Raw genomic sequence first — 22,043 nt, forward strand, 5'->3', positions numbered from 1 at the left:
CGGTAACCCTACTTTCGTGTTGGATTTACTCATAAACACAGTTCTAAATATCAGAGTTAATTAAAAACTTTACGCGGAATATAAAACTTTCATAAAACATTACATATCAATTCATAATCATGTCTTAAAACATTCCTCTTGTCTTTCAAAATCAAAACATAACTTATAAAACATATCAGATCTTCAGATGCCAGGCTTTAGTCTTCTGCCATGTGTCCTCCACTCAAGCCAGCTGTCTCAACCTACTCACCTGCGTGCATACTAAAAGTCAGCTACGCTGAGTGAGTTCTAGTTAATCATACAATACCTTATTACATACATACGTACTTAACCTCATAACTTTCTTTCATACACACATAAGTACTCATGCCTTCATTCTTACTTACATACTTTCTTTCTTACTTACATACTTTCTTTCTTACTTACATACTTTCTTTACATTCATAATCATACGTTTTAAAGAGCCTTTCGCCCTATAACCTCACAGATATTATAAGGGTCTGGTCCCTAACATCACAGATATTATAAGGGTCTGGTCCCTAACATCACAGATATTATGAAGGGTCTGGTCCCTATCCTCACAGATATTGTAAGGGTCTGGTCCCTAACATCACAGATATTATAAGGGTCTGGTCCCTAACATCACAGATATTCTAAGGGTCTGGTCCCTTACATCACAGATATTATAAGGGTCTGGTCCCTTGCTTTCGAATATTAGTAGGGTTCAGTTCCCTCTTCGTTACCATACAACATGCAACATACCTCGAGTATTATTAGGGCTTGGTACCCTTTTCGTAACCATACAACCATACAATCGTCATTTCCTTCTTTTATTAACTTTATTACGTTCATACACCTAAACATACATATCATACTTGCCATATTTATAACGTTACAACCTGACAGTACGTGCAATATCCGAAGATCGTTCACGAACCATCAAGCAATCATTCATACATATCACATATATCACATATGGCTTTATAACGTTACAACCTGACAGTACGTGCAATATCCGAAGATCGTTCACGAACCATCAAGCAATCATTCATACATATCACATATATCACATATGGCATACATTTATCACTTAGGATAAATGTATTAACAACACATCAAGTATGCACACAGCCCCGAAAACATAACAAGGAATGGGGCTAGAAACTCACCTGGATCCTGTTACGCTCGCCGTTGATCGTAATTCCTTTCTTTAACTGGGCTCGGCTAACTGTATAATATTTACACATATCAATTACTACTACTTCTCGTTTTGTATTTCTATCTATATATGACCCACAACGAACGGGGGTCCGGGGGCAGCGCCCCTGGCAGCGGGGTTCTAGGGGCGGCAGCCCCTAGCGGGGTCCAAGGGGCAGAGCCCCTGGCTGGGGTTAAGCTGCCAGGTCAGCTTGGAAAAATTTTATTTTCGATAACTGCCTTAACACATTTTCCATTAGGTTTTTAATTTATTTTCTAAGCTAACTTCACTTTAGGCGAAGTTAAACCTTAGGCGAACTTGGCTTCAGGCGAAGTTAAACCTTAGGCGAACTTGGCTTCAGGCGAAGTTAAACCTTAGGCGAACTTGGCTTTTAGGCGAAGTTAAACCTTAGGCGAACTTGGCTTTTAGGCGAAGTTACCATTTAGGCGAAGTTACCATTTCAGCGAAGTTGCCATCAGGCGAACTTGGCTTCAGGCGAACTTATCATCAGACGAACTTGGCTTGCAGGCGAAGTTCATCAGGCGAACTTAGCTTGCAGGCGAAGTTCATCGCTTGAAGGCGAAGTTGCCCAGATGAAGGCGAAGTTGTCGCGCTGCAGATCTGTTTGCCCATAACTCCTTCGTTTCTTAGCCAAATAACTCGATTTTGGTACCCACGGAATCGTATGATCGGCGCCTACAAATCCCAACCATCAAATCGGCCTAAAATCGACGTTTTAGGGGTCCGATTTGGGCAGTTGTGTTTCGGGTCCGATTAACCCGTCAAATCCTAACCATTTTCAGTAATATTAGCTTTGCGGGATTAGTTCTTACCTTTCCAACTCAGATCTACCAGCAAAATCTCGGGTCTCGACTTCGGATCTCGGTCGGTTATGTGTGTGCTTTTGAGTGTGTAAAAGAGAAAGATGGAAATAAAATGATATCTTGGGCTTGGGATGGGTATTTATAAGCCCACGGACCCAAGGCCCATTCTCATTTAACCCATCTTACGTAATCTAAGCCCATGACCCGTTCCTTACTCGACATTAAATAACTAAAACGTGAAATCACTAAACATAACTTTCTTTTATTTAACATTATAAAAATTTTAGGATGTTACAGAAGTGGTGGCAAGACCAGGAAGTTGACAATTTCAGCTCGCTTGTGCTTCTCATCCCCCATAGTTAGTTCGAATTGTATCTGACCTAGGGGGTGAATAATTTCATTTGAGACACCCGAGATTTGTGCACTCACAACTTCGAGCCTTGCTTGGTCTGCTGGATCCAACTTCCTGAAACATTGCTCATACATGATGTCTGACTCACTACCGGTGTCCACCAGGACTCTTGACACCTCATAATGAGCGATGTGTGCAGTGATGACTAGAGGACTGCTGATAGACAGGCCTCCTCTGATTCTTGGAAATATTACTTGTTGCTCGCGCCAATCCCCTTGGATTTGCGCGCTTCTCTTCCTCGATCCTTGCCCTTGCCTTCTTCCTTCAGCTACACAGATTCTTTTGAATTTTTTACTGGCTGAGGCTCCGTCTAGTTGTTCGTTCTCTGGTCTTGGATTTTTTACCAGGTGAGCCAACTTGCCTGATTTCACATCTTTTTCGATCGCATCCTTCAAATGATGGCATGCATCGGTGTTGTGCCCTGTGGATTTGTGAAACTCACAATATTTGCCACTGTTCGGTGGTCCCTTATGGAGTAATGGCCTGGGGTTTTTAAACTGGACATTCTCTGTGCTTAACACTTGCGAAGGCGTTTTGGTGATGGGAGTCCATATTCTTGGTAGAGGTCTGTTAGGCTCTCTGCCGCCTTCCTTCTTGTCACCTTCTCCGCGATTAAGAATGTCTTTTTGGGGTTGGGGTGAACTTTGTTGCGCTTGCTTTTCTGCAGGAGAATAATTGGTTTGTTGCAACCTGGACCATACGGAGTTTTGTTTGCGCCTCTTTTCATTGTTGCGTGGTGCTTCTGTTTGATGCCCTTTATCTCTTGCTCTGTCTTGGGCAATTTGTTTTTCATTTCGCGCGAAGACTCGCGATGCTTCCATAAGCTTAGCCCAAGTGGTTGGCATGCCTTCTCTGCTCACGAGAGCTCTGCGGAGTTGATCACTGCGCGCACCTTGTATAAAGGCCACGTGCAAGAGTTGTTCAGTGATGCCTCCAATTGCAAGAGATTCCTGATTGAAACGAGTTATGTAGTCTTCAATGGTTTCATCATTCCTGCGTACGCAGTGCATGATGTCATCGGGGTCGCGCGTGTGTCTGCGCTGCTGTACAAAGTGAGCCTGGAACTTTTCCAATAGCTCTTCGAACCCATCGATTTGTCCTGTCTGCAAGCTTTCGAACCAGACACGCACTGCACCCGTGAGGCAGCGAACAAACATGTGACACCATTTTGGCATCGTCCAGCTTTCTAAGTTTTCAGTGTTATAAAAACCTTGTAAGAAATCATCTGGATCTGTTGTACCATCGTACTTGCCTAAACTACTTGGCATCTTGGTTTTGTGTTGAATGGGAGCCTTCGCAATGCGCTCAGCGAATTTTGAATGTTTTACCAAGATGGCTGGCCTATATGGTGTGGTTACGTCCACTCGCCCTTTCGCTTGTGGGTTGTATGGTGCGTATAAATCCATATCAGCTTTGGCTCCAGGTGCTATGTGCATGTGTGCGCGAAGCTGTGAACCTCCTGCATGAGTATCTCGCGTCTTCTTCATGCTGTGCACCTCTTCCTCATCACTAATATCAGCTCGTTCGGTGTGAACAGAATGACCGTCTTCCAGCGCGCGCGTTTTTTTTGTTGTTCCCTGAATGGTTTGTTTATCAAATGCGAGCCTTTGTGTTAAATCGGCTAACTTTTTGTGTTTTACCAACTCATTATATTTGTCCATTAAACGCCGTTGTTCGTTTATGAGCCATTCTTTAGGGTCATTGGTTTCAACTTCCGGGCCCATTGGTCCTTTTTGTTTTGTACCAGTCAGATTTTGGAACGTGAGATCGTCTGGGGGAGTTTCAGTTTGATTATGAGGTGTTGTGTTGAAGGGATGGTTACTGGTGGTGCGCGCAGTGTCACGTGGCGCCCTCAGAACCTGATGTCCCTCATTAACTTCCTCAAGCTCATTATCCTCCAGAACTTGATCGTTGTTTCGAACACCGGAAACCATGGTGAAGATTTTCAGAGAGAAAATTGATGAAATAGTGGTTTTGTTGCCGTTGTAACAGGTGATGGCGCCAATGAAGAAGCGTGTATCGACTTACTTGTATACGATCAACGTTCCTCGGGTACGAGTGTGCTATATCACCGATGGTTTTCCGAGATACGAGTTCTTCCACCTACAAAACGAACAGTACCGTGAGCTTACCCCTCAGAAAGGGACAGAGGGGTCCTCTTTGGGGTAACCCTCTGGTGTGAGAATCAGATATTGTAGGAGAGGATAATCAGGATGTGAAAAAGAGTAAAGGACTTAGAATATATTTTCTTGCCTGGTTCCCACTGTTGAGGTGGTGTGGTATTTATAGTATTAGGGTTTCCAATGATTGGGCTCAGACCCAATTAGGGCCTTTTTGGCCTCCTCCTATTGCTTCGCGCCACGTGTACTTAGGACACCTGGTGCTTTTTCATTAATTATTCTCTGACCAAGGTATTTCACCTGACCCATGTGCCATCACGTGGTGGCACATGGGTTTTGCTGAGTTGTCCACCCTTCATTGGCAGCTGTCAACATCAGCACATTTTTTATTCCTTAAAAGATACCTTCTGGAAGGTTGCCTGATGAGTACAATCATGGTTGTCCTTATCCTGATTTGGATTAGACTATTGTGTCATTTGTTGTGTGTCGCTTACGCGCGGCCTTTATGCGCCTATCCCGGGGATGCGCAAGGTCTTCTCTTTATTCTCACACTAAATGTGTGTGTTGTGTGCATATGTGATATGCGCCACGCGCAGATGTTTCATGCGCTTGCGCATAGGTTTTGGCTTTGTGTCTTCATGACATCCTGATTTCAAGTCTGTTGTCTATATCTTGTAGGTTGACCCGCCCCGCTCGATGTTAAGGCGGGTGCATACCCCTTCAGTATGCATGTTGCATTATATATTTGACTGTTTCTAATTGATTATGGCACTCAATCATAACTTGTGGACTAGGACTTTTTCATTTGATTTTGACAACCACCATGAGTCAATGCTCATGACTTTGACCAAGTTAGCTGCATTTGATCCTTTAAACTCTAACCCTCTTCACACCTCTGTAGATATAGCTAGCTAATAATTACATACACACACAGGTAAACCCTAATCACACTTGCATAATATAGATACATGATTGATAGTTTTAATAATTAGTTATATATATATTTTATGAACTGAAATACTCTTTTATGGATACTGAGAAGATGCAAGTGATCAATAGAAGACAAGTTGATGATCAAGAAGATGTACCACTTCCAGGTTTTCGGTTTCATCCTACCGATGAAGAGCTTGTAGGGTTTTATCTTCGTCGTAAGGTTGACAAGAAACCGATCCATATCGACCTTATTAAACAGATTGACATCTACAAATATGATCCATGGGATCTTCCGCGTATGTTTTTTTTTCATATTTTTGTTTGATATCTATGTTCATCAGTCTAGTGACAACATGTTTATATGTGTGTGTGTGTATATATATAAGGTTAACGTATAAATGAAATTAACATGCTAAACGTGAGAATCAAATAGAGTAATTATATACACAAGTAAGAGTAATTATATAATTATATCACAGAGTAATTACATAATAACTCTACTTGTATATATAATTACTCTACTTGATTCTCACGTTTAGAACATTAATTTCATTTGTATATGATCCAAACCCTATATATTTAGTAATTAATTAGGGTTTGGATACAAAAATTAATAGATATATAAGATATGTGGTTCAATTCTTTCACTCTTGTTGGTTTGGTCATGACATATATAAGATATGTCAACTTAATCAGTACTGATAGTTTATATCATCCAAAGTGGATTTTAATTATTGTATCATCCAAAGGCATTTTTTTTGGAAGTTTTTGTGCTTATGAGCAGGTCGCTACCATGCATGTGAATTCGAAGTTTCTTGGGTGGCAAGCAAACTCCATACTGTTTGGTGAAAAGTTGTAAGCGACGGGTTTTGATTAAAAACTCTATTGAGTTTGCTTGTCACTTGCTTGTCACTTAAGTTTGATGAAAAACTCTATGGAGTTCGCTTGCCACCAACAAACTGCAAAAGATATTGTCAGAAATTGCATGAGTTTGCTTGCAGGGCCGGGCATTAAACTGCCTAAAGCATGAAAACTTTCATAAAACTCGTATACTTTGATGAATCCTAAACCACCTACTAATTTCCAAAAGATTCTCCAAAAGTTTATTTTATCTTTAGAAGATGTATTGGCTTTGGCTTACTACGAAAACAACTTATAATGGAGGCGATCATTCAGACAAGTTGGTGCACTTTAACTGGGATTCAAAAATGACTCCAATTTTTTTCGGACGAAGTCTTATAAGTAGCTTTTATTCGATGTTATTCTAATGGCGTCTCCGAGATTTTAAGTGCCAAAGACAAATATTGCCCTTATATAATTTTTTTCCTCAAAACTGATTGTTCATTGCTGATTTATTTCAATTACTAGGATAAGACCTAATAAAATTTTATTAGATTGTTTAATGTTTAATGAACTTGTTCATATTTTTATACCTTTATTGGTGTTTTTTTTATCAACCATCTCAATCCAATTCACTAATAACAATTAAAAAAAATATGCATATATTTTATATAACTTTTTATATTAAAAAAGTTGTGCCCTTATTGACACCGTGTCCTAGACTGTGGCCGAGCCCTATATGGGGTCTAAGACGGCCCTAAGACTTATTCTTAATTACTCATTCTTGTGGTATTCAAATAGAAACATTTAAGCAAAACACAGATGGGTCGAGTGGAATAAAAATCCTCCCCTTTGTATGTAAACTTTTTCTGCCTAGGTCGATTTCTCTTTCGACTTAGGGTTTTTATTTATAAATTTTGTTTTTATAAATTTATTTATAAAATTTTGTTGTTCTATAAAGAATTGAAAATGAAATACATATAATAAACATGTACTTGTATGTATGATTTGTAGAAGGCAATGACATGGGGGACAGGGAATGGTATTTCTTTTGTAGAAGAGGGAGGAAGTATAGGAACAGCATACGGCCCAACCGAGTGACTGGTTCGGGTTTCTGGAAAGCTACAGGCATCGACCGGCCAATCTATTCTAGTGCTGGACCGGTGTGTATTGGCCTCAAGAAATCGCTTGTTTATTACCGTGGTAGTGCGGGTAAAGGCACCAAAACCGAATGGATGATGCATGAGTTTCGTCTACCTCCATCGACTAATACTACCCGCGTTGATGCCAAAAACATCAACCATATGGATGATAAATCTATCTCTCAAGAAGCTGTAAGAATAAACACTCCATCTGCCATTTATATATACTCTTAGGGTGTTTGGAACAAAGGTATATATTTCAACACATGTCCATATTTAAGTAGATAGCCGGATAACCGCGAATAACAGGAAATTTAACTCGAATTCAGAAGATGATGTAAGATTTGGCACAAATGATTTTGATCTACTAAACCTAGAAATAAATTAGAGTAATTATTATTAACCTCCGCGTTTAAAAACTAATAATTACACTATAAAGATGAAGTAAAGTAAATAATAATACTTTAGTTTAAAAACTGTAAAATAATAATAAATTCTCTAGTGTTGTTTATGAGAGTTAAGTTATTCTACAAAGGGGAATAAATATGAAAATGATTTGTAGTCACATAAAAAAATTCTAAAGAAATATTAAAAAATTAATAAAAAAATCATAACTTAAAATTTAATAAAAAAAACGAAAAAAGGAGAAACACAAAAATGTTTCCACCGTCTTTCTCGTTCTAAAAAAACACAATGGTAAGTGAAAAAAGTCGTCGTGTTTTTTGGTTTATTAATTTTGTTTTGTGTATCATTGATTGTATCTTTTTTTCTTTATATTGTGGTATATTACTAAACATTGTGATATATTTTGTTCGGCATTATGTTATATTTTGCGATTTATTGTGTTTTTTTAGTTATATATAATTGTGTCTTTTGTTCATTTTTGTCATTGTGTCTTTGATCTCGGAATTTGTGTCTTTTCGTCATTTTTTTATTTTATTTATTTATTTTTTGTTTTGAACGGGAATGAAAGCGAAAACATTTCGTTTTTTTTATTTTTTTTCTTTTTTTATTTATATTTTTAGTTATGATTTTTTTATTATTTTTTTAATTTATTTTTAAGGGTTTTTGTATTGTCACAAATCCTTCTCACACTTCTCAATTTGTCTCCCTCTATATTATAACTTTACCCTTGAAGGAAAATCACTTAATAATGTTGAGAATGTATAAATGTTTTCGATATAATTTTGAGAAATGTATATTTATTATTTTTTCGAAATAGTCATTGGCATATGTTCTAAAAATGATAAATACCATGTAAAATTAACTTATCTATTGTGATTTTTTCTGTAAAAGTCCTTTACAATATTTTTTATATAATAAAAAACTAATATTTTGTAATAAAAATTTCTTAACATGTTAAATCTAAAGGAAAAATACCTTTTAGGTATTATATGATGAAATCATGAAATATATGATAAATTACATCATAATAGCGATAAGTATAATTTGTTTATAAATTTTTTCAACTTTAAGTTAATACAAATCATTATATTTTATTTTGAGTTGCGTCATCATGCTCATTTACCTTATTATATTGTTTTTTAAAGATTATTTGTTATTATAAAAATTAAAATTAAAAGACAGACAATGAAAAGTTCAAAACTTTGTTCAAATTAATCTCACATATCAAAAGACTTTATTTTCTAGATAAAAATTGTCAAAAGACTTTTATGAGAAAAAAAGAAGTAAAAAAGATATATATTGATTTTTTATGTGAAAAATTTGTTGAGAGATTTTTATATAAAAAAAAGTATATAAAAACATATGTTGGTTTTCATATAGCATTTGTCATTCTAAAGTATTATTAACTATATCATTACAAAATACTTTTATAACGGGAAACTGAATTATATTGCGAGTGGGCCATTTGTTGTAACTTAACCACATTTGTGTCGATTAGACGTAAAAGTCCACAACTTTTGTGACGATTAGCCCGTCAACCGATAACACAATGATATGTTACATATGGCTTAGGGGTATATCTTAACGCCAGCTGTATTAAAAATGAGTTGGCAAGGGTTAACGGATGACATACACACACAAACTGATATTTAAAAATCAATTTTATATTAAATAAATAAAGGTGAAAGAGGTTAAATAAATTTTTTTAAGATGAAATGTAATAAAATAAGGTAAAGTATTTGATGTCTATGCCTACATGTAGTTAAAAAACATGAATCTATTATTGAACAAAAGACCTTTTATGTTGTGGGTATTCAAGCCTCGTAATGAGCAAAACAATGTAGATTAGTCATTAAAAAAGGTCTCTATATATTGTTGAGGTAATTTCCAAAAAATCAAGAACTGGAACCATGCATGTGTAACCTGCCTCTTAACCACGTACATAAATGTATATTTTTAAACGCCAAAACTTTTAATGTTATAATAAAATGATTCAATTATAATAGAGAGTTATGTAAACGAGCAACAAGCTGCGCCATTACCATCTTTTAAATGGCAAAACCGATCATATTGAAAACAAAACACTTAAAAAGGTATTTTTTTTTCTGAAATAAACAAAAAAATGAGGTTATTTTTTAACTAAAGAAGTATGTTACAAATCTTCTCCATTTTATTTATATAAAGAATTTAAATTTTGAACAAGGTTATGATAAAAACTTTGTGAAATCAAACTCACTAAGACCAGCAATGTGATATATATAATTAGATGGTTTAATACTTTAATTAGCAAAAATCTAGCACAAGAAAATGAAACATCATCATCATCATCATCATCGTACTCAGTATATCCCACCAATAGCAATGCTATGGTAGGGTCTGAGGAGGGTAAGATGTAGACAGCCTTACCTCTATCCCATAGGGATAGAGAGGCTGCTTCCGGTGAGACCCCCGGCTCGATAGTAGTTTTGAATCAAGCCTTGGACATAAGACACATAACACTCAATCATCGGGACACCGGCTGATTGGTGCATGTGCCCTTGTCTTTCGGCTATCAACGCCACCACATGATGCCTGATTAACCTTCCGCCACTTTTAACGTTATTTTCACGTGATTAGTAAAATAACGTCAAAATTAGTGCAATTTTACTTTTGCCCACCCAAGGGTTCACACATATATACATTATATGTGCGCACCGCAAGCAGGGCGTAAATGCACGTTCATATGATCCACTTTTAACGTTATTTTCACGTGATTAGTAAAATAACGTCAAAATTAGTGCAATTTTACTTTTGCCCACCCAATGGTTCACACATATATACATTATATGTGCGCACCGCAAGCAGGGCGTAAGAAAATGAAACATATATAAAACTATTGTTGAGTATATACATTTTGTTTGCCCATATGGAATTTGACCTAATTTGTCATTTATGTTTTTCTAAACCATATGTAACAACCAAATCAATAAGAAATACTATCTAGTTCGATCACAGTAATCAACTAAGCCACGTATATGATCATGTGTGTTCTTTATTTTCTATGCTTGTTAGTTTCGTGTTTCCATTGTTGAGTATGCAAACTATGCGGACATAATTTACTAATATGCTATTGGGATGGATACCTTGTCATTGCATAATGCAGGAAGTTTGGACTTTATGCCGAATCCTTAAGAGAAACACGTGTCACAAGAAAACCTTACCGGATGTTAAAAAACTATCCGCTAAAAGAAATTTGACGGTTGATGATATGCAGAGTTACATCAGATTCCAAACTCCTATGATCCAACTTAACCATGGGAACAATCCATTTTATCATCATGATATGAACCACTTGACTTCAATTGGTTCGTTTATCGCTACTTCAGGTGTTGCATCAGATCAAGCTCCATCTGCATCAAGTTCTTGCTTCTCGGACCAAGATGTGAACAATATTACTAAACATGGAGATTGTGATGACCTGAGGTCCGTTGTGGAGTTTGCGTCTACTGATCGTCCGGTTTATTTTATGTAATATTGCAGGCTTGCATGTATTATAATGTCCCATATAGAAAACCTAGCTTAAATAACATATATGTTAATTAAAGTATGATAATAATGTGCTACCAACCATGATGACATTTGTCCATAATAAGTTGTATACATATATGATATATATAATGTGTCACCTGCTGTAATTCTTGTTGGTTCAGGTAGCTACAATGTATTTAACACTATATTTATTATTGTATCCACACATGTATAACTAGTTATAAATGGATTATGTATCGGAATGTTAAAATTATCCTTTGTATTATTATTATTATTATTGTGTCACAATGTTTAGATATTATAAGGTAGTTGATAGGTAGTAAAAGCTGGTTTATGTATTAAAGTAGTTTCAATGTGTTTCAAGTTTCTCTTGATCTTATTTGCAAGCAAATAAAATCATCTCATTGATAGCTTTCAAATTGCTTAGAACAAGTTGTACGGTATCACAGTCGCAGGAACAATACCAATTAAGAACACGTTAGCATTCGATATATCCTGAAGAATTCAATCAATAGCAGAAGAGCATGATTGATCATATTCATGCGAAAGAAAACTATGTGAAGTATTTGGACGTCATAGAATGGAATCATCAGGTTTTGAGGGAGAAAATTTGGTTTTATCAAGGTGACCATCAAGATATCATGTAGGGGTCGGGTCTTCATAGACTGATTCAGCCATGGCCGACTCAACCATATTAGCAGCCTAAAGGGAAAAAATTCTAAAGCCTTTATAAAATTACAAAAAAATTGGTTTGTACTTACGAAATCAATTAATAAGATGTAAGAAACATAGAAAAATAAAGTTGGGATGCTATGAGGACTCTAACCCGCATCCCCCAATAGCAAAAGTATGTTTTGGCTTATAACTCTTAAAGTGAACCTCATAATTATTAAATATGCAAATATTTATATATTTATAAAAATCGGGTATTAACTATTTAAGCAGGGGCTAAATCCCTAGCTTGTTTTTTACCGTCCTTGACCCAGCTATGGGTTCGGCATGAAAAACCATCTTAGTTTCCCTTTAACAAAAAATTCGCTTTTATTTGATCCGCGACTTGGAGAAAGTTTCAAACAATACCGAAAACCGGGGTTGATGGGAGGCCAGGAGCTATATAATTTGTTTCAATAAGGAGATGATAATTAAGGTTGCTAATCATGATTAATGTAGTTATAAAAAATAAATAGAATAATGTTTTCTCTATGTTCAACTATGCATGACTTATGGCCTAGATTAGGTGAAAAATTATACTTTAATTATTACACAATTAGTTTAAGTGAATAGAAGACCATGGACAGCAGTTCCTACCTTGGGGATCAAGTTTAAAGGAAAGTGTTATATATAAACTGTAAAGATCAAAATGTTACTTCACATGGAAGAACTAGAAAATATATAGGTATGAGTAGAATCAAGAAATTAAGGTCTTGAACAATATATTACCTAGAAGGCAAATAGCAACTTTGGAGTCTCAGTTTATTAGTGACACAAGAAGTTTGGCAAAATGGTAATTTAACTTGCTTTCAATTTCCTATACCTTAGAGCGGTGGGAGTGGTCCGTGATGGACACACATCACGCGTTATCCCATCACGCACACCGTCGCCATCCCTCTCATCACGCGTGATGAGAGGGTTTACGTGATGGCCATCACGAGTTATGGGGATTTAGTGATGAAGATTGCACCTATATCTATACATACATATATATATATATATATATATATATATATATATATATATATATATATATATATCCATCACACTACCACTACCCCCACTAAATCCCATCACTAGTGATGGAATGTGGTGGGGTGAGGTGGCACACCACCATTGGATGTGGTGAGTGATGAAATGGACCACCCCCACCCCCCTTAGTTTTTCCAAACACATGCCGTTTGACATCTAAACTCATGTTGTCTCAAACAGTCGTACGATTTTGACCAAAAGTTTTTCAAAGTTTGACCATATGTGGTCAGATTACCCGTCTGGATATTAGTCAAATGGACGTTCTGACCAATAATTTTCAAAGTTTGACCCCTCTATGGTCAGAACGATAATCCAAATATTATTTAAACAGTCGTTCTCACCAATAACATTTAAAGTTTGAGTTTTTGGTCAAAAAGAAAATGGGATGATGTAGCTATACCCTTTACCATATCATCGAAATCCTGAACCCGTCGTTCCCTCATAGGTGAAGTTCACAGCTGAAGAGCTTCGTCGGGTCATGGACTACAAACACAACATTCGGAATATGCCTGTCATTGCTCATGTCGATCACGATAATTTTAATTTTGTCTTGTTTGTTTTAATTTTTGTGACTTTCTATAAGCCATTTCTTTGCAAGGAAGGCTTTATCTATGTATATAATAATTGTTGCTAGTTGGTTTGATTTTAATTATGAAACGCATTAGTAATTGTTATGTTTGTTAAAATCTATTTTCATGATAGTTGCTATATAATGGATAAATAGATAATCAATGTACACAATTGTATACCCGATTACCCGGTCTTTTAATGATTAACTTATATCATATGTAATTTTCATTTGAATTCACAAGCATCAGCATAGATATGAACTACACTTAGTAGGGTTGGTTATTTACTAATTTTGAAAATCTTGTAGCCTTATGATCCCGAGCATCAAATAAAGCTTATTTATGTTATGTGCCGAACTACCATGTTTCCATCATCTCCATGTTTCCTTATTTCTAGCATTATATTAGGAAGAGTAATGGGTCCATGTTTTCATAAGTTAGCATCTGCACGTTTTATTCTATATGTTTGTAAGCCTATATAAAGGCATTATTGTTTTATTAAATGATTATGAATGAAAAATGATGATTTAATGATCAAGGTCTCTTCCAAAAGTCTCTAGTTTCTATCCGGTTTCCTTCTATTTTCTTGGACCATTTGATTAACGAACACGGTTCGTAACAATTTACTTATCGATTATGAGCTTGAATCATGTATGAGAAATTCGCTTAGGCTCGTCGTGCCTTAACAATCCTATTGCATTTTTAACTTTAAATTTGTTTGGAACTTCTATGTGTTAACTTTACACTCTCCACAAACGAGCACTCGGGTTGAGCTTTAGCTCGTTTAAGAAAGTGCACACGAGCTTAAGCCAAGCTTAGGCTCATTAATATTTTTCTCAATATATATATAAATAACTTAAAAATATATATCTAAATTAATTAAGAAACAATCTCACTTTAGGTGGATACTAATAACGAAATATTTGAGCTAGGCGTTACGAGGTTATCAGTTCGGATTCCTAGCCCAACAGGTTTTCGTCCCACCGTGTGTTACGCAAGAGAGTTATGCTCTTGTGATGACACAACGACTGGAAACCCCAAAGCCAAACTCTGAAGCCAGCATATTCATGTTTAAGACAACATAGTCTAACCATAGTAATGCAACGAGACTCTCCAAATTTAAGAATGTGGTAGCCTAAACAAAAAAAATCATCATTTTAAAAGTAAATAACTAATAAACAAATAAAAACCCGAACTTAAGAAAACAACTAACCAGCTGACGCCAAGCCTAGTCGAGCTCAGACTCGGCTCTGGCTCCAGCTCCATTCCTTATTTTTATCTCTTATTTATTAATTTTATTTTCAATTAAAACCGCGGGAAAAATTTCACTAACCACAGAATATGGCGCTTCCCGCTAAACCCTATATTTCCGCCATTACCTCCCATTCTCATCTTCACCAAATTCCAGTTACTTCCGTCACCGATTTCCGTCAAATCAACAGAATATGCCGTCAATCGCTACCGGAATATCCTCACCTATGTCAATTGTTAACGGCGATGTCACCAGTCCTCATAAAAGGCGGTTGAGATCCAATTCCGATATAACCGATGATCCGATGAGTTATACTCCGTCGAAAGCATGCTCTCCGTTGAAGGCTAAATCGCCTCGTCATTGCGTCAATGACAGTCCGAGTAGAACTTGTGCAAATGTAAGTCACGTGCCAAGCACGTGTATCGTTAACGAGTTAGTTACGTCTGTTACGAATCAGTTAGATTAAGTTTATTTAGTTACGTTTGTTCCGAATTGGTTAGTTGCATTATTTGTGATATATTTATATATAGGGGAAAATTAACGTACAAATGAAATTAACTAGCTAAACGTGTCTACTTGATTCTATGTTTAGCACGCTAACTTCATTTGTATAAATAATAAATTAGCGGAGTGTAATCATTGGCGAAGGTTGATTAGGGCCTGTGTGGCCCCCCCCCCCTATTTTTTTACGCAGTAGTGTAAATTTACTCGTTTTCGCCCGAAATTTTTTATACGTGGTGTAAATTTAGCCGTTTTCGACCAAATTTTTTTTATACGTAGTGTAAAATTTAGCCATTTTCAACCAAAAATTTTTATATGTAGTATAAATTTAGCCGTTTTCGGCCCAATTTTTTTATAAGTAGTGTAAAATTTAGCCATTTTCGACCGAAAATTTGAGTCCGGCCCCCTTTGTTTTGTGAAATTTTGTATAAATTTTGAGTCCGGCCCCTTCTGTGTTTTAGTCCAAGCTTCGCCACTGAGTGTAATTATTACTAATTAGGGATCAGGATTGTGAAATTAGGTTTAACTGGTTATTGTTGTGGTGAAGGTTAATGATACATGTTTAATTAATTACAGGTTGGAGGTGTAGATGCTGGTGGTGGTAGTTTAATGAAAGTGAAGAGTTCACCGAAGAAGAAGTTGTTGGATAGTTTTCTGGATAAACCGATTTGGAATCCGACAGGTTAATTAACTTGTATTGATAGTTATTTAATTATAATATGACCTAGTTAGAATTAAGAATTATGCAATTCATTCGAGTGATGCATATTAATATTAAACGACAAGGCCCGAGCTCGAGTTTTGCTTGTTTTGTACTTATGAGAGCTCGAGCTCGACTAGATTGGACTCACGAGAGGTCGAGCTTGAGATCGGCTCGTTTTGATTTACTCGAGCTTGGATCATTTTGACTTACCATAGCTCAAACCGTTTTGATTTATGAGAGTCGAGCTCTGCTCATGAGTCGATTTCTTAAGTTTTGGCTCGACACAGGCTCTGCTTTTTTTTATTAATTTTAAATTATTAAGTTACTTATTTTTAATTATTTATATATGCATATTGAGAAAGACCTTAAATGAGCCTAAGCTCAGATCGAGGTCGTGTAGTATGTTAAGCTAGCTAAAGCTAGGCTCAAGTTCGGTTGTGTAGTGTAGTGTGGGGTTAATTCATAGAAATCCAAAAGAGGTAAAACTTATTAATAAATGAGGCTTGTTTAGGCTCAATGAGCTTCCCATACAAGGCTTGAGCTCGGGCTTGATAACTGAATTAGCCTTATATGAGGCTCGAGCTCAAAAAAGTTCGGCTCGTTTGCATCTCTATGTGTATATTGTAAATCTATCATAAAATTATAAGATTTGTTTGTTTCATGTAGATTCAGAGCAATTAAGTGCGGTGAAAGAGGCACTGCATGTATCCACAGCGCCATCTATGATCGTGTGTCGTGAGGATGAACAGAGAAGAATAGTAGAGTTTTGCAAGCAATCGATTGAGCAACAGAAGGCTGGGAGCTTGTACATTTGTGGATGTCCGGGAACCGGCAAATCACTTTCAATGGAAAATGTGAAGGGATGTTTAAATGTTTGGGCTAAAGAGGTGAAATAATTTTGCTTAAATGTCAATTTTCATATTCAATGCTGATTTTAAGTATCTAAATGGAAATAGTGATTTTGTTATTATGTATGGTTATTGCTTGCAGACAGGTGGTCAACTGCCTGATACTTTGACTATAAACTGTACTTCTCTTTCAACCACATCAGAAATTTTCAACAAGGTGAATGTTTATGATGATATCGATATACACAGACTCATATGTAACTAGGGGTGTGCGTGGTGCGGTTCGGTGCGGTTTTTGCCTAAAACCAAACCGAAAACCAAAACTTCGGTTTTTGGAGTTTTTGAAACCGTTCGGTTTCGGTTTCTTCGGTTTTTCGGTTTTCATTTTGGTTTCGGTTTGGTTATGGTTTTTTCGGTTTTTGCCATTTGAGCTTGAAAATTTTAGGCTGAAGAAAAAGTTGACAAAAAATCATGAATTTAGGTATAAATAATTTTGTTAATCCTCTAATAATAGACTATTATACATTTGATAAAAAATATTGGAGTTACATATTTATTAAATTCTTATAAATTACTTATAATAAAATATAAAAAAAACAAAAATTTAGGAATTTGGTTTGGTTCAGTTTTTTCGGTTTTTTTTGCATGCAAAACCAAAACCGAACCGTTAGTGCGGTTTTTACAAAAACATAAAACCAAACCGTCGGTTTTTGTTTTGGTTCGGTTTTTTTGGTTTGGATTTTTCGGTTTTGATTCAGTTTTTTCGGTTTCTTGCACACCCCTATATAACCAACATTTTGCTCAAAATTTCATTCATTTTTCAGATACTTGAAAAAAGTAAACCGAATAAGAAAGTCAACAGTCGTTCTACTGCTTTGAAACAACTTCAGCAATTGTATTCTCAAAAGCAGCAGTCGCCCGACACTAAAATGATGTAAGATTCATCACTCAGTAATCAGTATACCTCATAACTCATACACAAGCTATTAACTAATACATGAGTTGTACGCAGGTTGGTTATAGCTGATGAGCTTGATTACTTGATTACTAAGGACCGAGTGGTGCTTCATGATCTATTTATGCTAACAATATTGCCATTTTCAGAAGTCATATTAATAGGTATACAGTTAAGACATCTTTGAACTTGTTTTGTTTTGCCTTTGTTCTTTAACTCATCATACTAACTTCTTTTACAGGTATAGCTAATGCGATCGATTTGGCAGACCGTTTACTCCCAAAACTGCATTCTCTAAATTGTAAGCCAATTGTCGTGTCTTTTCGAGCCTACTCCATGGATCAAATCATGATTATTCTTAAACAACGGCTAATGGTATACATTATTGATCTTTTTTTTCGGCTGCTTAATTTTTAAATATCAATAATTTTATATTCTGGATGTTTGCTTCATCAGGCACTTCCTTACACTGTTTTCCAGCCACAAGCTCTCGAACTCTGTGCACGAGTGAGTACTTTTTTAGTTCATGTGTTCTTTAAATAATAAAAAAAGATGATTTTGTTATAAATTCTAAGACGCGCCATTTGAATATACGCAGAAAGTAGCTGCAGCATCGGGGGATATGAGGAAAGCTCTTGGTATCTGCAGGTTGGCATGTTTGTTTTTTAATTATTAATAATTGTTTTACAGCGTTTCCAAATTCTTTTAAATTGTTGAAAGCAGAAACTAATCTTCAGCTTTTTTTTTTTTTTTGGTTTTCAGGGGTGCGATTGAGATGCTTGAATCTGAGCTTAGAGAGTCGCTCTGCACTTCAACTTTGACATCCATGGTAGTTTTTTTTCTCAGTAACGATTTTTTTAAATAATCTCCACGTTTGAATTCGGATAAACAGTCAGTTAACCGTCTCTGTTTACTTAAATTTGTCATAGGTGAGAGTTGATCATATGGCTATTGCTTTGTCAAAGGCTTACAAGTCACCAATAGTTGACACTATACAGTCTCTTCCACAGCATCAACAGGTACCATTTTCCCACCATAAAAAATGGGTGATGCTAAGCATACTCTCTTCCCTTTCATTTTTACTAAACATACCCCCTCCCCCAAGTTTTGCATTAATACAATTTAAACATTTTGGTTTTTCTTTTACCATTTTATTAGCTTTTATTATCATTATTATTTTAAAAAGTTTTTCTTATTCTTTTAAGAGTTTTTCTTTTCCTTTTTTTTCATATTATAAACTTTTTTTTTGTTTTTATAATGATAAAAAAAATGTTTATGTAAAAAACATTTTTTTTATCTAAAAAGAAAAAAAAAAGTTTTATAAGTGTTTTAATACTTTAGAGTATTTTTTTTAATAGTTTTTAGAGATAGCTTACACTTTTTTTTAAAAAAAAAATTTGCATTGCTTTTAATCAATAAAAGAGATTAACAAAATCGCCCTTATCAACAAGTTGGTTCTTTTCTAATGTGACAACAATCTTATACGCCCGAACCTAACAAAATATATTCAAAGGATTTTTTTGTTATGTGGGAGACATATAATAAGGTAAAAATATAAAAATCGTTTTATCGTTTTTATAAAGAGATTATATCATTATTTCTTTAAATATATTTTATAATGATAATAAATATTATTATTATGATAAAGAGTAATAAACACAAAAGGAGAGAAAATAAAGAAAAGATTTACAAAAATTAATTAACAATATTACTATTATGATAAGCTTTATATTAGAGGGTAGTAATATGTCAAATAAAATTGTTAAAGGAATTGAAAGTCTAGGGGAGGGGGTAAAGACAAGTACACGAGGGGGGTACGTTTAGCCTAACCCTAAAAAACAAAGTTATCTTGACCCGTTTACTCATAAATGGGTCGATTTGGATCGCCCCAATCTTTCTTTGAATTAAACTAATTTTTACCCTCTCGTTTGATGTAGATTGTACTTTGTTCTGCCGTGAAACGTTTCCGTAGAGGAAAGAAGGATACCACAATAGGAGAGGTATAATCGTATAACCATATCATCTTACGTTATAAAAGACGAAACTTCTAATCTAAACTTGTTATTTTACAGCTGTACAAGTTTTATATTGACATCTGCAAATCAACATTGATACCACCCGTCGGTATAATGGAACTTACATGCATGTGTAGAGTGTTAGGTGATCAGGTAACTGCGAACATCTATCAGTTGACGTTTTATTTATTAAAGATTCAAATAAATCTTTATTTTGTATCAAGTTTATTAAAGTTGCTGTTATTTTGTAGGGAATCTTAAAACTCGGTCAATCTAGAGACGATAAATTAAGGAGAGTGACTTTGCAGATAGACGAAGCGGACATCATTTTTGCATTGCAGGTACAACAAACAACTTTAAGCTTCTTAAATGTTGTCTAATATTATGTATATATTGATAATCTAATAATATGCTATTTATGTTCTGTATATTAAAATCCGAAATTTTTTTGTTTCAGGGTATTCGTTTTTTTAGAAACTGTCTTCAGTAAATTTCAATCATCGACATTTATATAATACATTTCAAGTTAACTGTAAAGGTGAGGAATCAGTGTTTTTTAAGTATTTTACATTTCATATGTTTACAATTAAAAAGCTCATGATACACTCTATGTTATTACAGATTGTTATCGTCGCGTGATCGGCTAATGACCATAGAGGTTACAAACTATGCTTGTCAATGGTGCATGGAATAAAACAGCAGAGTAAAAGTAAAAACTTCCAGTTTTGTTGTTTTGTTTTTTTATTTATTATAAAGTTATACAAACTTTTTTTACTGTAAAAGAAAAACAATTTTGGATTAGTGTTTTGTTTATTATGGAACTATATGTTTTTATTTGATATTATATGCGTCCTCAACCAAACGTCTTCTTCTCATCGATACTAGGCTCCTAGCCCTTCTTCGCAATCAATCTCACCGTTACGATGAGAGACAAAGCCGGAACCCCGCCCGCTACCAATCTACCAAAACTCTTCATCCAGTCTACATTGTTACTGACATTCAATGAAAGGTCAGAGTTTCTGACGGGACAAAGGTTACATATTCATTACGGGTTAAACTTAAAACATTTAAGCTTCAAATGTTTTCATTACTTGAAGAAGCGTGGATCGACTCACTGGTAGACGATCTACTTTCCTCGGGTGTGATTATACTATTTCACCGATGGTTTTCTTGGATCTGGGTTCTTCCACCTACAAAATGAACAGCACCGTCAACTTACCCCTCAGAAAGGGACAGAGGGGTCCTCTTTGGGGTAACCCTCCGGTGTGAGAATAAGTATTTGTGGAGAAGATAATAATATGAGAGTAAGGAAATCTGGAGAGTATTGCTTGATAGCTGAATACTCTGTGATTGAATATGATTGTGTATGTTACTGGCTGTAACTGTCTGTGATTGAATGTAATTGAATATGATTGAATGTGAATGAATGAGTCTGTCTCCTTGTGGAGTTGATGCTGTATTTATAGTGCTAGGGTTTCCACTGATTGGGCTCAGCCTTGTTGGCCTCCTCCAATCGCTTTGCGCCACGTGTCCTCTGGGACACCTGGTGCTTTCTCATTGGTTATAATCACGTGGTAGCACATGTGTCATGCTGAGTTGTCCACCTTTCATTTGGCAGCTGTCAACATCAGCATATTCTTATTCCTTAAAAAGATACCTTCTGGAAGGTTGTCTGACGTGCACAATCAGGGTTGCCCTAATCCTGATTTGGATAAGGACGAGGTTGATTATGTGCATGTGTGATATGCGCTAATCCTGAGGATGCGCGAGGTCTTCTCTTTATTCTCACGCGCAGATGTTTCATGCGCAGATGTGATATGCACGAGCATGTGATATGCGCCGCGCGCTGATGCGCCGCGCGCATATGTGATGCGCGAGCATGTGTGCCTGGGCATATGATGCCTGAGCATGTGTGGTGCCTGGGCATATGATGCCTGAGCATGTGATGCATGAGCATATGTGATATGCGCCATGCGCATAGGTTTTGGCTTTGTGCCTTCGTAATGTCTTGATTTCAAGCCTGTTGTCTATATCTTGTGGGTTGACCCGCCTCGC

General features: G+C 35.8%; 2 protein-coding genes across 2 annotated transcripts; both read left to right on the plus strand.

The window, feature by feature from the left end:
- Positions 1-5,292: 5,292 nt before the first annotated feature.
- Positions 5,293-11,504, plus strand: LOC143568395 (transcription factor JUNGBRUNNEN 1-like). Its single transcript, XM_077054565.1, has 3 exons — positions 5,293-5,783; positions 7,342-7,661; positions 11,017-11,504. The coding sequence occupies exons 1-3, from the start codon at positions 5,582-5,584 to the stop codon at positions 11,383-11,385; spliced, it is 891 nt and encodes a 296-aa protein (XP_076910680.1). The 5' UTR covers positions 5,293-5,581; the 3' UTR covers positions 11,386-11,504.
- A 3,510-nt stretch (positions 11,505-15,014) lies between these two features.
- On the plus strand, positions 15,015-20,661 carry LOC143568396 (cell division control protein 6 homolog B-like). Its single transcript, XM_077054566.1, has 15 exons — positions 15,015-15,367; positions 16,057-16,149; positions 16,837-17,057; positions 17,161-17,235; positions 17,843-17,952; positions 18,031-18,137; positions 18,215-18,348; positions 18,430-18,480; positions 18,572-18,621; positions 18,736-18,802; positions 18,903-18,992; positions 19,911-19,973; positions 20,046-20,141; positions 20,240-20,329; positions 20,446-20,661. Exons 1-15 carry the CDS (start codon positions 15,160-15,162, stop codon positions 20,476-20,478), a joined length of 1,488 nt encoding a protein of 495 aa, XP_076910681.1. The 5' UTR covers positions 15,015-15,159; the 3' UTR covers positions 20,479-20,661.
- Positions 20,662-22,043: the final 1,382 nt, after the last annotated feature.

The sequence above is a fragment of the Bidens hawaiensis genome, unplaced genomic scaffold (assembly GCF_021521415.1).
Source record: "Bidens hawaiensis isolate Kalapana, Puna unplaced genomic scaffold, B.hawaiensis_p1.1 tig00023985_1, whole genome shotgun sequence".
Classification (NCBI taxonomy): Eukaryota; Viridiplantae; Streptophyta; class Magnoliopsida; order Asterales; family Asteraceae; genus Bidens; species Bidens hawaiensis.

What these genes read in the sequence shown, in the direction of transcription:
- LOC143568395 (XM_077054565.1), top strand. Translation starts at nt 5,582, where the DNA reads ATGGATACTGAGAAGATGCAAGTGATCAATAGAAGACAAGTTGATGAT. An exon ending in TGATCCATGGGATCTTCCGC is followed by an intron (nt 5,784 to 7,341) that starts GTATGTTTTTTT and finishes TATGATTTGTAG; the next exon opens with AAGGCAATGACATGGGGGAC. An exon ending in AATCTATCTCTCAAGAAGCT is followed by an intron (nt 7,662 to 11,016) that starts GTAAGAATAAAC and finishes TGCATAATGCAG; the next exon opens with GAAGTTTGGACTTTATGCCG.
- LOC143568396 (XM_077054566.1), top strand. Translation starts at nt 15,160, where the DNA reads ATGCCGTCAATCGCTACCGGAATATCCTCACCTATGTCAATTGTTAAC. An exon ending in TTCTTAAACAACGGCTAATG is followed by an intron (nt 18,349 to 18,429) that starts GTATACATTATT and finishes TTGCTTCATCAG; the next exon opens with GCACTTCCTTACACTGTTTT. An exon ending in CTTCAACTTTGACATCCATG is followed by an intron (nt 18,803 to 18,902) that starts GTAGTTTTTTTT and finishes AATTTGTCATAG; the next exon opens with GTGAGAGTTGATCATATGGC.